General features: G+C 55.8%; 1 protein-coding gene across 1 annotated transcript in view; it reads left to right on the forward strand.

Annotated features, from left to right (window-relative positions):
• The first annotated feature begins 3,323 nt into the window (after positions 1-3,323).
• The window catches only part of GAS6 (growth arrest specific 6), a 36,350-nt gene continuing 24,909 nt past the window's right edge, over positions 3,324-14,764 (forward strand). The window contains exons 1-2 of the mRNA XM_045772983.2: positions 3,324-3,589; positions 3,842-4,008. Coding sequence (XP_045628939.2) covers positions 3,511-3,589; positions 3,842-4,008 — 246 coding nt within the window. The 5' untranslated portion in view covers positions 3,324-3,510. The remainder of the gene's footprint in view (positions 3,590-3,841; positions 4,009-14,764) is intronic.

The following is a 14,764-nucleotide window of genomic DNA, read 5'->3' on the forward strand; positions in this document are numbered from 1 at the left end:
CTGTACTTCAAAATTAAGAAGAGAAAGAGCAGAGTTTCATTGTTTAATAGAATGAAAAACCAAGTCACAGACTGGAATAAATATTTGCAAATCACAATCTGACACAGAACTTGTGTCTGGAAGATGTACAGAACTCTCAAAACTCAGGAAAACACGTCAATAATTGGAAAAGCAAAGAGCCCAAGTAAAAGACAAGACAATAAAATTAAAATGGACATTTCACCAAAGAATGTATTTGGATGGCAATAAGCATGTTAAAATTTGCTCAGCATCCTTAGTTATTACAAAAATGCAAATTCAAGTCACAAGGGAATACCACTGCAGACCTGCTAGGATGGCTAAAATTAAAAAGACTAAGCTCGGCAAGTGTGGGTGGGGTAGGGAGCGACTCAAACACCCGCATAGTGCTGGTGGAAACATTAAATGGTAATTCACTTTGAAAAAGTTTGTCAGTTTCTTAAAAAGTTAAATACCTACCACAGTCCAATGTTACGTCCTCTACATTTCCTCAAGAGAAATAAGAGCTTATGTGTATACAATAACTTATACACAAATGCTCACAGCCGCTTTGTCGATAATAATCAATACCTGGAAACGAGCCAATGTCCAGCAGCAGGCAGGTGCTAAACAAGTTATGGCATATCCATACAACAGAATACTACTGACCAAAAATAAAAGGGGGGGGGGATAAACTATCAATACAGGCAACAAAGCAGGTGAATCTGAGAATAGATACGCCAGTGAAAAGCCGGGAAAAAAGTGCATGCTGTATGATTCCTTTTATGTAAAATTCCGGAAAATGCAAACTCTTCTACGGTGACAGGAAGTGGGCCAGTGATTTTGCCTAGGAATGGAGGTGAGGGGGGCAGGGACTCGCAGGAGGGAAGAATTACCACCTTTGGAATTACCACGAGGAAATGTTTTTGAGTGATGGCAACGTTCCTATCTTGAGTGTGGGGGGTGGTTTTACAGATATATACGTTCATCCCAGGTAGTCAAAACTTGTTACACTTTATCATATTTCCGTATGCCTCAGTAAAGCTGCTTTAAAAACAAAGAAAACCTAACACGATTGATCTGGTCAGCACCCAGCGCACTCCCTTTTAAGACAAACTGGCAAGCGCTCAACTCAATTTATTGAGTGGAGACATCAGTGAATGGTCCCAGTGCTTTGAAACCATCATCACCCACAGATGTGATGGTGGACGGGAGAACGCAGAGCTTTCATTTCCCTACAAACACGTCTTTCCCATACCCCCACTTTGACCCCACCTCCACACTTCCATCCCACTTTATCCCTGGCTAGAGGACCCACTGGCTTTCCATCTCTGACCACAGACGGGTTGGTGGTCCATACAGAGCGTCTATCGCCCTGGGTCTAACCTGCCCCTTGTGGAGGTGAGCTCCCTCGTCATTGATATTTCAGGGTATATAATATAGGGCCTGACAACTCTTTCCAGTTTTGTTTTTATTTATTTATTTATGTATTTATTTATTTATTTATTTATTTGACAGAGAGAGACAGCCAGCGAGAGAGGGAACACAAGCAGGGGGAGTGGGAGAGGAAGAAACAGGCTCATAGCGGAGGAGCCTGACGTGGGGCTCGATCCCATAACGCCGGGATCACGCCCTGAGCCGAAGGCAGACACTTAACAGCTGTGCCACCCAGGCGCCCCACCCAGTTTTGGAGATCATTATCCAAATTGTTCCTTGTCTATTTTCTATTTCCGCCTTAGAGCGAATTTTCTGCATTGGTAACAGAGTTAGCTTGGGTCAGACACTTCCCTTGCTCCCTGCACTTGCTTTCTGCGTCCTGCAGTGATCCAAATGGGCCAGTGAGTGTGAAGGCGTTTTATTAAACCAAGTCTCTACATTATGGGAGGTGCTGGGGTTACTGAGATACCAACTCAGTACGGGGGGGGGGGGGGGAATGGGGAAGAGGGAGGAGGGGCTCGAGGGCCAGGCCAACAGGTCAAGGCCCCTTCTGGTAGGGATCACGCTAATGCGTGGTCACCTGAAGCAGTGAGTCCACGCCCAGCGTCCCTCCCAGAGGGACACAGAGAGGCCATAACACTCACTCTTACTGGGATCAAACTCAGAATTCCAAGAACTCTATAAACTCTCTTCACCAAACACACACAAGTGAGAAATGATTGCACACACTTCCTGAAATCTATCCACAGGCCAAGGGTCTGGAACCCTAACAGAAGTGCAATTAATTAGTTAGAGATCTGTGTAAATACACACTCCAGAATGCATCGTCCCTCCCAGATTTTTGAAACCAGCGCTTCTCCTTAAGAACAGCAGGAAAATTAGCGTACTGCTCTGAGCTCACGGCTTTGCAGGCTGCTTTCATCCCTTGCTGGCGGAGGGATCACAGGTGCAGATGACTTACCTATTAAATTGTTAATGCTCTTTGAAGAGCGCCCTCATCAAAGTTCACCTCCCCAATTTAACACATTAATGCTCATTAACCCCACCTTCAAACCTTGACCTCAAAGAATCCACAGCAAGGACATTCATTCCCCCACCACAGAAGGTGAGGAGAAACTGAGGTCCGGACTCTCCACGTTGAGCCCACAAGAACCATGAGCGCGCATTCCGGGGTGCGGGGGAGGGGTCAGCTCCGCAGCCGGCGCTGCGCAGGGCGGGGTCCAGGCCGCTGGGCTCCCTGCCCGCGTGGGTCCCCCGAGCGGGCTGCTGTGTTTTGGTTTTGTTTGTGTGTGTGTTTTGCCCGTGACTTTGCGAAACATCCCGGAGGAGAGACAGAAAGTCTTGGTCTCTGAGAACGAGCACAATGTTGCTCTCAGCTTAAGTATCTCCTGGGAAACCTCAAGGTTTTCAATGTCATCATTATGGGAAACAGATTACAAAAGGAAATAACTTCATCTCACGCCCTGGGCCTCGCTGGGATTCGGTGTGACCGAAGTTTGTCTTTTCTTCGGTGGTTTTGAGCCTTGAGAAAACGTGCTCAAGGATGAAGGATCCAAAAACGATGCGGTGGATTTGGGTTGGGGGTGGCGATGGGGGGGCGAGACCGGGCTTTGAATCTGGCACCTGCCCGGTCACCTCGTACCTGGCCGTGACTTCTTTCCGCTGACCCCAGCCCCGATTAAACACCCCAGGCGCGGATCTGGGAGCAGCTCTGGGTCCTGGACGCACCGCTCCAAGCAGCCACGTCCGGGGGACCCGTTCCCCCGGGGTCTCTGATCTCCGGGGCGAAAACCTGCTCCCGCGCCGGGCGCAGGGGGGAACCGGCGCGCCCCGCCCCCGCGCGGCCCCGAGGCCGGTCCTGCCCGCGCGCCCCGCCCCGGCCCCGGCCGCGAGCGCCGAGGTGCCGCCGCCGCCGGGATGTGACCTTCAGAGCCGCCTGCACGGGATGACCGGAGCCACCGCCCCGCGGCGCCCGCGGCTCGCCACGGCCTCCCGGGTGCTCTGAGCGCGCGCGCTCCCGGCCCGGTCCTCGTCCCCCCGGCCCTCGCCCCGCGCTCGCCCCGGCCCGGCCCCGCCATGCCGCCGCCGCCCGGGCCCGCCGCCGCCCTGGGCGCCGCGCTGCTGCTGCTGCTGCTGGCCTCCGAGTCCGCGCACAGTGAGTACCAAGCGGGGCCGGACCGGGAGCCCCCCTCCCCCCCGCAGAGGACCCCGCCGCCCCCAGGTGCCGGGGCAGCGCCGGTGCCTGCTCCCCGCGCCCCCCAGGCCCCGCGTCCCCGGGCCCGCGCGCTGCAGCAGCATCCCCGGGCAGGCGGCTGGGAGGACGGAGCGTACGGGGCGGGGTTGACGGCGTGTCCCCGTTCCGTCCCCGCTCTCTCCCGGCGCCGTCCTCCCGCCCGCGTTCGGGCAGCCGTGATGCTGCGGGCGCGCGAGGCGGCGCAGTTCCTGCGGCCCCGGCAGCGACGCGCCTACCAGGTCTTCGAGGAGGCCAAGCAGGGCCACCTGGAGAGGGAGTGCATTGAGGAGCTGTGCAGCCAGGAGGAGGCCCGGGAGGTGTTCGAGAACGACCCCGAGACGGTGAGCGCGCGGGCGCCTTGGGATTCGGGGCTGTTTGGGACCGTGCTGCGGCGCGTTAAGGCCGCCAGAGTACCTGGAGCGCTGTCCCCGCAGCGCTGCACTGGGAACACCTGATCCATGCGCATTGCTGGGGAGCCCGGGGTTGCCTCCCACGCAGACTTGCCTTCCAGACTGCGCAGTGAGCCACTCATGCTGGGGGGACCGTGCTGAGGTCATGTCTCACACCCAGAATCCTTGAACACCATTCAGAAGTGGTGGAAGCACAGGGTCATAGAGGACCCCCAGCCCCACCCTCAAGCTTCCTCCACACCTTTTGAGCCCCGTTCGTCCTGGTGACGCCAGGTGCCCCCACAGCTGTTAGCAGATGTGTAAGTGGGTCCTCTTGAGACCTTCAGTTATCTTCCCTCAGCAGGCCTCTGGAGGCAGCCACTTTATTTATTTATTTAAAGATTTATTTATTTGAGAGAGAGAAAGAGAGAGAAAGAATCTCAAGCAGACTCCCAGCTGAGCCCTGAGCCCTTTGCGGGGCTGGATCTCAGGACCCTGAGATCTCCACTCTAAGGGAAACCAAGAGTCAGGTGCTCAACCAACTGCCCCACCCAGGCCCCCTGAAGGCAGCCCTTTAAAGGAAATACAGAATATACAACGCCTCTATGTTTTTAGGATGTAAAAGAAATACGATGTTTAAAAACCCAAACAGCTTCTTACCTCTCCCCCCCATGGACTGGAAGTGAGATGTGGACCCCCCACAGCCCCTTGACCCTCCTCGAGGGGGGATGGAGTGTGTGCTTGAAAGAGGAACTGAGAGATGTGGAGTGTGGAACTGCTTGCCACAGCAGGTCCCAAAATACCACTACAGGAATAGGACCGGAGCGTATGAGGGGGGTGGGCAGGGGGGCTGGGGTCAGGGGCCCGGCCAGGGTGACCCGTGTATGGGGCCTTTCAGCAAGGTGCTCTTTGGAAGCAGCTGGTGACTCCAGGAGCCTGGCTGTGCTGGCTCAGGACACATTTCTATTAATAATGTCCTTGGGGAATGTGGGGCGGCAGGCAGCCAGCTGCAGGGAGCAGCCCGTGTGCACTCAGCATCTGTGCAGGGGCCTGCCCTCCTGCAGGAGGGGACCCAGGGGACCCTGCATGGGTATCTGTCCTAGGGCAAATGCCTTTGGAAAGTGGAGTGTGGAAATTGGATGGACTCTGTACCATGAGGTCAGGGTGATTTCACAGCTGTTTTTTGTTCTACCAGAATTTTTCTTTTAAAGAATTCTGGGATGAGATAAACCTTGCATGCAGTAAACGGATGGCTCTGTGTGGCCCACATAGGCTTTTATTTTCACTTGTATTTCTCATCAGTGGGCATGACAACCCCTTTTCGGCCCTTTCTGAAGCAAGCTTGAACAGGTTGGCCAGCCCCGAGCGGTTCTCCTTGGGCAAGTCATTGCCATGGGGCCGCTTCCGGAAGGTTGTTTTCCCCAGGGCCACTGCCCTCCGAGTTCCCAGCAGAACGGTTTCAGTGCTGCTGTAAGGAACAGGGTTACTGATCTTCTCTGGCCTGTTTTCCAGTTTCTTTAATGATGAATCCTGGTGGCCCAATGAGTCATTCACTGCAGAGGATTGCTGAGGGCCTAGCAGCAGGGCCGAGTGCCTGGCCACCAGGCAACTGTGGGATGGTGTGATGGGGGCAGGGCGCTCCCCCAACCCAGACCTGTACAGAGACCATGGGATAGGGCTCACAGGGGACAAGAGTTTGGGCCAACGAGGCTACCACCCACCCCTACCAGCCCCTGCCCAGCCAGGCACACTCGCCCAGGACAGCAAGGCCCTGACCTGGCTTTTCCTTGTTGGATGGACATACTGTGCATTAACCACAGTGTCCTTCTTCCCAGAGCTTTAATCCCCTCTCTGGTTTTAACGGCTTTTATGTTTTAATTATAACTTTATTTATAAATGTCTGCTACAAAAGCAAGAAAGGGAAAGCACACTCATGATCCCGTGGTTTTAATGCAAACCCATGCTCTCTGGGCGAGTTCCTGCCCGGGACGTCACGGCCACCCTTGCGACCTCGGCCTGTCATCCCTACAGCCAGCCCAGCGTGGACTTGTCAACCTCTCTCCTAGCAAAGCCATCCATAACTTTCCAGGATTCTGTCCTCCTTACCAGCTCCTAGCTGCAGTAGTCCCTGCGTCTTCCCCTTTATTTACCAGTTTCCCAGGTCCTTTGGTGTCTTTCCCCAAGGTCAGTTGGGTTGCAGACCCTTCATTTCAACCTGTTCTTGAATAGACTGTAGTGAAGACCGTTTGCTCTGTTGTCTGGATTTGGCCCTTTGGCATGTGGAATGCTGGGAGAAGCCGGGCTAGGGATAGGGGTCACCCTCACCACCATGGGGGGGGGGGTGCTCTGGAAGCAGCCAGCCTGTCTCCAGGGCCCGGCTCAGCGGGAGCCATCCACGACCCCCAGCCATGGCTCTGGCTCTGGTGGAGTTCATAACACCGCTCTTTCCTGCTGATTTCCTGCTGATGGTGAAGGCAGTGCTGCCCCCCTGGTCCATTCCCAGGGTTCTGGGGGCACACTGGTGAGTGAGCCCCAGGGAGGGAAAGGGGGGGAGCTGAGCCCTGCCCCCCAGGCTGGGCGGGCTTGAGCACCTGGAGCCAACTCTGGGCTGCAAACGCACGTTCCAGGGTTCGGAGGCTTCTGCGAGAGCTCTGATTGCGTGCTGGGTGTTCCTGCCGGCTCTGGATTATTCCAGACTAGGCTCTCCTCCTCTTTGGGAAGGGATGTGACCCTCACAGCAGGTAGCTTCTAGCACAATGGCTCCTTCCTGGTTCCAGGGTTATCACACACCTATGCTGGAAAGGAAGGGGACCTGGGGGGCCTTCCTGACTCCCAGGCATCCTGGCTACCCGCCCGCTTCCCTCCTGGGGGCAGATGTCCCCGGGGAGTGTCCCAGGCGCCCCATTGTTGCCACCACCAGCCGTCCTCTGCAGGGCTCCGGCGGAGTTAGGTTCCCTGCTTATCTCTTTCCTCTCACGCGGTTACTCTCCCTGCCTGGCATTTCCCTCTTGCTCGCTTGTCTGCGGTCCAGCTTTCCACACGAGACCCCAGCTGTCTCTCCGGGCTTCTTCTAAGCTCACCGGAGGCTAGCCCAGCGGAGTCACCTTCTACTTAAAGCCTTTAAGGCAGGCAGGTTCCAGACGCCGAATGCCATCGCCGTAATCAGGCTTTGCTTCCGGAAAGGGTTCTGGACAAAAGGCTTAGCCAGCCCCGCCTGACCTGCCGCCCAGATGTGTTTCTCTACCTCACAGCGCCTGGGTGTCTGGCCCTCGCAGCCAGCTGCGGCCTGCTGGTACAAGAAAAACTCCAGGCCCTAGTTCGGACCCACCACCTCGTTCAGCTGGAGCTACAGGCAGCAGGCCGGAGGCATACCTGGAGGGCCTCACAGCTCGGTGACCGCTGGCCTGTGATTGAGCTCCCGCGAGTCCACCCCCAGTCTCTCTCCATGTCTGTCTCTGTCTCTGGGGGGGGACCCGGTGGTGGTGGTGGAGGGCTTTAGGGGCGCAGTCAGCTTCAAAGTGCTGCAGCCCTGGCCTCCAAGGACACCTGTCTTCCTGAGACGCCACGTTCTTTAGGGACAGCTTGGGGACAGGCGTCCCTATGGAGATGAAAGCCTCTCCCTCAAGTCCCCTTGCTGGGGTGGCCTATGGCTGTGACCTCCAGGATAGCCTCTAGCTGCCCCCTTGCCCCCATGCCCCACCACTGCCTTGAGAGCAGCCCCCAGTGTGCACAGCCCCCCCACACACACTCTTCCCTATGCAGCCTTGGGGGTGCCCTGCGCAGGCCCGGCCCATCTCCTTCCTTGGGGTTCTCAGGGGAAGCAGCTCCTGCTCCCACCGACCCCTGTGGATTGAGGCCTTCCCTCCTGGCCCCTCTCCTTCTTGGGCTTCTGCCCCTGGAAGGCCCTGGGGAAGCCAGTCCCAGGGACTGGTTTTGCTTTTTCTGAGCTGGCTCCTGCTTCGCCCAGAAGCCGGTGGACAGGCTGGTGAGACAGGACCGGCACCCGCAGGCCTGCCGCCCCACTTTGTTGCCCCATACTCCTTTGACTCCCAGGAGCCTGTAGGGACTTACTGGGGTCTCCAGCCCTAATAACAGACCAGGCCCTGTGGATGGCACGTCGTCCTTGCCAGTGGGCCCAACATCTGCAGAAAAGCAATTAAAGACATTTTTGGAAAACACTGAACGTCTGCCTTTGTTATTTAGGAACAAAACAGCCTTTTGAGAATCCGGTACTTATGGCCTGTTCCTTGAGATTCCAAGTAGCTGGGGCCAGGACATTGCAAACACTTCCCAGGCCGTCCATCTGCTCCGGCACCGCTGGCAGGCCCCCCTTGCTCTCCTCTTCCCTAAGGCCCGAAGTGGGGGCTGTTTCTTGATGCAGCCTCTGTCGCGGCCCAGGGGGTGGTGTCCGACGTCGGCAACGCTCGGTGCCCCCGCGGTGCGCGTCCAGGGGCCCCGTGCAAACCCGGTTTTGACCCTGACCCGGTACAGTTCGTTGAAAGTGTTATAACTTTTAGAAGTGGAGGAATTCGGGAACCACATCACAAATGATTTATCGTTCAGATGAGATATGACCTGTGACTAGTATTTGTTTTCTCAGACTTCGTTTTTCAAACTTGAGAATTGTTTGTTCCTGGTGTTAGTGCCCATGGTAATAACACACATTTTTTCCACATCTGTCCCCCAAACCTGCCATCTGACCTGGTTTGTGAGGGCCTGTTCTTGGAACGTTGAGCTCTGTGGAAATCAGACAGCAGGAATCTGCCAGGCCCTGGGGGCGGCCCGTGCCGACCACCGCTGCAGCCGCACGCGTGCACACGGGGGCCGCTGAGGCTGGGCCGCCGCGCGGCTGGCATGACTGACGGCTGCAGGTGCGGCCCTGGGCGACCCGGAACCTGTTAGGACGTTGCTGTTGGAGGATGTCGGGAGCCAGGGGTGTGAGTGTGTGCTTCCCCTGCCCCCTTGTGTAGCGGACCCTAGGTTCCAAGGCAGACCCGCCGTTTGTGACAGAAGAATCACCTTGGTCTGAGCGGAGTGCGTGCGGCTGCTGCGTTCCTGCGATGAGTGATCGGGGCTGCTCCGCGTACGCGCCGCGCTTCTCCGGTGCCAGACGCATAGTGAAACACCATGAGTTCGCGTGAATCCAGACAGGCACCAAAATGCACTTAAACTTCCCTTTCCTAAGCCAGGAACAAACTTCGCAGTAGCGTCTGTCACAGAATCATAGGCCGTGGTGGTGGGCCCTCATCCCAGATGCTCCTGAAACGGAGGCCCCAGAATTTATGTGGGGACTTACCCAAGTTAGCTCTTCAGTGGGAGGACGCAGATGGAAACTCAGGTCCCTGGGCTCCAAGGTCAGCATGTTAGCACTGAAGTGGCTGACCTTCAGAGGTGAGAAGTGTCTGCACGGCCTGCTACTCGGTGACTCCCACGTGGTTACATTTCATCCTAGAACTGATTATGAAAAGGGCCCCCAAACCCCAGCTTTCTAGCAGGCTGTAGCCACTCCTGGGGCCCCACTGGCTCAGGCCCCTGTCCTTGTCGTGCCAGTGTGTGTTGGGCACCAGGGGACGGTCCTGGGGGCTGTGGGGGCGTATGCAGCTGCAGGCCTCAACTTTCAGCCCTGCAACTGAGTGGTAATGCCCAGGATTTTGTCCCCACAGGAATTCCCAACAACAAGCATGCACATTAGCGTCTGAGGAGGGAGGAGGAACACCACGGCCTTGTGGAGTGTTTCCGGGGCCTGCTCCCCTTGCAGGGCTGGCCCAGAGGTGCTCTGGGCTCAACAGGGGCTGGGGAGCTGCCCAGCAAGGGCAGGGGTGCCGTGTTTCCTTCTGTCCTGTGGAATGCTTAAGCAGGCACGCGGTTTAGAGAATCTTAGGAGATGAATTTGGGAGGAAGAAAGGAAAGAAGGATTTTGCTTAGAAAAACATGCACAGACTGAGAGGTTCTGGCCTAGGGGATTGAGAACCCTTTGGGGTCATGCAGGCTGAGGGCCTGAGCTCGCCCGCTGATAGCAGGAATCTCTCTGAGAGCCGTCACAAACACAGCGAGACCTCGGCTGCGAGTTCCTCCAGGAAGGGCAAAAGCCGGAAAGCAAAAGCCTCAGTAAGAGCAATTCAAGTTGTCGTGACTTTGACAAGTTCTTCCCTTAGAAGTCAAGTTTGCTAGCAAGACAACACTAAGGTCAAAGGATTAGTCAGTTTTTCTCCCCCTTTCTCATGGAAAACGCCTTATATTTGTATCATGTAAATAAGCAAAGTTAATGTGACACACAAGTCTCAGCCTGCTTTGTTAAGTAGTTTAAAGATTTTTGGAAGCAAAAGGCCGTTATTTATTAAAGGAAGTAATACATTCTTAATTTACTGAAAATGAGCGGCCGCTGTTATGCTGTAACGTGTAACTGCTGTTACGTTGTGCAAATCCAGATAGAAGTCCTAGTAAGAGTCACGCTGAGCTGACGCAGGCGTGTTTCAGCCGCGCTGGCCGCAAGCGGCCCCTAAGTCCCCGACGCTTCTCAGGGCGGGAATCTGGGGGAGCCGCGTGCAGGGCGCCCCGCAGCATCAGTGCCGGAAGCTGTCTCGGTTCCCCCGGTTCACCGCGTCCCTGCAAGGACCTCACTGGCCTCTGAGGAGCTCAAAGAGTTAAAGGAGATTTGGACATGAAGGTATTTACGAGCTGTCAGTTGCCAACTTCTAGAATCTTCCCAGCTGCACGCGGTCCTGTTCATAAGCTACATCAGGGTGACCGTGCTCAGTCCACGCTCTGAGCCCAGGTAATGTTTCTGTCTTGATAATGTACATTTTGACCGACTAGGCTTGTGTGGTTTTTGACCATTTTTGGAAGGCAGCTCTGCTCTCCAAGTGTGGGGTTGGGTAGAGAGACCAGCACGAACCCCACCGAGCCTCAGAGAAGGCGTCGGGGAAGAAGTGCGCAGGATGGCCCTCGGAGGGGATTCCGGAGCTGTGGGCTGGGCAGGTCACAGTGTTTGTGGAGCTGGGATTCCAGAAAGGACTGTGCTGAGGTAGGGGAGGAGGGGGCAGGTCGACAGCCCACAGGTGACTGCCCCGGGGGGAGGGAGGGTGGGCAGCTCCCTGCTGCGCTTGACTTTTGCCCCATGGAGGGCTCTGGGGGCGCAGACCCTGCCAGGCAGACTGGGGTCCCAGTGGTCATGCAGGGCAGAGGCTGAGGGAAGGTTCTGTGCACAAATGGGAATTCTCAAGGATTTCACCAGCCACCTCTCTGCTGTGCTTTCCTGCGGTCCCCTTCTTAGTGAAGGGGCGATCCGGGTGACGACATAATTAAGGAGCAGAGACGGGGGAGGTCCTGTCACGGAAACACTGTCCTATGGTTTCAGCTCACATTAGAGGAAAGTGGACAGAACGTGTCCTTGGGCACAGGCTCCCGTGTTTATAACCCTCAGGGAACAGGAGCGTGGGAGAATGGCGTCTGACGGGAAGGCTGGGTTCGTTGGAGCGCTCCACTGTTTACACGGGGATGAGCTCTCGCAGGTGGGCTCTCGGCCAGGACCAGCGTGCTGAACCTCCTGGAGCCAGGCGCTCTCCCATAGATGGGGAGCGAGCACCACACAGGGCTGCTTCACTCACGGGCGGTCCTTGCCAGTGGTGGTGACGACTCAGTCGTTGAGTCTCACATGCACCGTGGCTCATCGCCCTCTGGGAGGGTAGGGCCCTTGGGATGAATAGCAGAAGGAAACCTAGGCAAGTGGCAGTTAATCCAAGGATCTACGTTTTAAAAAATGCACTGGCAGTTTGGAAGCTTAAGGAACCATAGTACCGATACTTCCAAGTTTTGAAAGAGACAAGCTAAGAGCACTGATTTACATTTTTCTCCCAATGTGGTTATCTATGTTATAAATAAAATTAAGAATCTGGTGCCTTGTCCAAGTCAGTGAAAATTGTAGGACTCTGTTTTCCTATTCATTCATTCGTCCACCCATCCGTCCACACAGTCTTCTATCCCCCCATCCACCCAAGCAACCATCCATCCAGTCTTCCATCCATCCATCCATCCGTCCACACAGTCTTCTATCCCCCCATCCACCCAAGCAACCATCCATCCAGTCTTCCATCCATCCACCCATCCGTCCACACAGTCTTCTATCCCCCCATCCACCCAAGCAACCATCCATCCAGTCTTCCATCCATCCACCCATCCGTCCACACAGTCTTCTATCCCCCCATCCACCCAAGCAACCATCCATCCAGTCTTCCATCCATCCACCCATCCGTCCACACAGTCTTCTATCCCCCCATCCACCCAAGCAACCATCCATCCAGTCTTCCATCCATCCACCCATCCGTCCACACAGTCTTCTATCCCCCCATCCACCCAAGCAACCATCCATCCAGTCTTCCATCCATCTACCCATCCGTCCACACAGTCTTCTATCCCCCCATCCACCCAAGCAACCATCCATCCAGTCTTCCATCCATCCATCCACGCACTCTTCTATCCACCCATCCAGCCACCCATCCAGTCACCTATACAGCCACCCATCCATCCATTCTTCCATCTATCCACCCACCCACCCATCCATCCACCCATTCACTCATTCTTCCATTCAGCTAGCATTCATTCACCTGTTTGGCAATGGGTCCTGGGGGCCTTCAGGGGAACAGTCAACACCAGGCCAGTTACTGGGCAGACAGATGTTGTCCTTCCCCTCGGGGAGCTTCAGCTCCTAGCTCAGTGGCCTGCAGTTTTGCTCACTCCCTTCTATGTTTAACTGTTTAAGTAAAGCAGAAGCAAGACGCTGACAAAAATGATTGCCAGGTGACAAACGGCCCCATTTCCAACCCCGGTGGTCCTGGCTACTCCCTGCTCCTGACCCGCCCCAGCCCTCATGCAGCCCCATGCCAGGCCTTGCTCCTTATGTGGCCAAAAAGAAAGAGGGTAAGTTTGTAGGTCACTGATCCCTGGTTTTGAATCTGGCTGTCTGAACTGTGGCCTGTGCTCCGTGGATCGCTGTGGGGTAATGCTCATGAGAGTCAACCCTGCTCCTAACCTCGGGCCACAGTCCACGTGTGGCAAATTTGTGGTGCAGGTGGGGCCAGCTCTGCGTTCTGTGTTTGGGGCCCTTCACTCACGGAGATTTCCATAGGTCCTGCTCTCTGGTCAGAACTTTGGAGGACGATTGGAAATGTGTCTTTCTCTCGGGAGAGCGCGTAGAGGTTTCAGGTGTATCTATCCCAGCTTTGGGTTATTCGGGGTTAACCAGCTCTGCCCTAGGTTAGCAGCCACACTAGCTCCTCCCCACGCCAGATAAGTCAAGCACACAAACTAGGGTAAATTGTCAGCAGGCTGTGGCCCCGTGGTTTCAGAGCCCGCGTCCCCGTGGGTGGGGTTAACGGAAGGGACCCAGGTGCACGTGGTTTTTCTATCAGTGATGCTTTTCCACAGCAATAGAACTCATTATTAAACATATGACACATGACTAGTAATAGTCATGGTTTAGAAAAATATAATAGAGCTTTCTGGAAAGCTGTGATAATGCCACCATTTATGACAGCTGGGTGCTCTGCTCACGGTTCCTCGTTGTTTCCAGTCTGATTCTTGGTTTTCTGAGTGGACACATCATGCATCCGTCCTAATCTTTCCTTCAGAACCAGAGCCGTTCCCTTTGTGACAAAGTCTGTGGCCTTTGTTGTCCCTCCAAACCCAGAAGATGTCACTGCCTGCTTGCTCTCAGCTCCAGGGTCTTGGTCGGAGCACCCCTCCTCTCCTGCCTTTCCTGTCGGGGAGTTGCCAGTCTGTGACTGGAACAACACAAAGAAGCGAGACCGGGCGGTCGGGGCCTCTGACTGCTGGTGTGGAGGGTGCCCCCGCCCTGGCCAGACCTGGCCTCCGTCACATCTGCCTGAACGGGACCTTCACAACCTTCACACAAGCTGAAATAACAGACTTGGTCTGACCGTGACTTTTCTTTTAAAGGAGTTACGAGTCTTTTTAAACCACATCTTTACCAGAACGTTACTTTCTGAAACACATCTGAGGGCGTCTTAGCAAAGTGTCCCCGGCAGCACTGCCCAGGCTGTGGTGACCAGGGAGGGAAGGGGACACGGGGGTTTGTGCCAGACCAGCGCACGAGGCCGGCCAGCGTGCGGGCAGCCCTGGGATCCCCACTGCCTGTCACTGCGAATGCAACGCCAGCTCTCATCGGCGTGGTTTCGGGGGACTGTGCGCCGTCCCGAGCGCGTCCTGGCTTCCTGACCTTGGTCACAGGCCACAACATGTTGTGGACATCCGTCCCCTCATCTCTGATAACAGGGTTCACTTCACTGACCCTGCCGTGGCGACGTGGGTCAGCTGGAGCAACGTACACTCGCAGCCTCGCACCGTGTGCGGCTGACAGCCAGCAGCTGGTGGGGTCCACTCGTGCGTCCCTCGGTTCCATCAGGGGTGCCTCTAGGGCCAAGCTGCTCCAGGATGGACCCTAAGCGGGAGACGACAGTGGACAGGTGGGGGCGGCTTCAACCAGCCCGTGGCCTGGCGTCTGAGGCTGGGGCCACGGACCCCGGCGACGGTCCCAGCTGCTCCCTGCTGCTGGCCGACACAGGGCAGGTGTTCCTAGTATTTGACACCAGCTTGTATAGTGCAGACCTCTTAATTTGCATTCATGGACAGAGAGACCCCCGCTGACACCCGCCATCCCTCATCCAGCACCAGTTTCTTTTACAAATCCAGT

Source organism: Ursus americanus, chromosome 10 (genome assembly GCF_024610735.1).
Source record: "Ursus americanus isolate L20-20 chromosome 10, mUrsAme1.1.p, whole genome shotgun sequence".
Lineage (NCBI taxonomy): Eukaryota > Metazoa > Chordata > Mammalia > Carnivora > Ursidae > Ursus > Ursus americanus.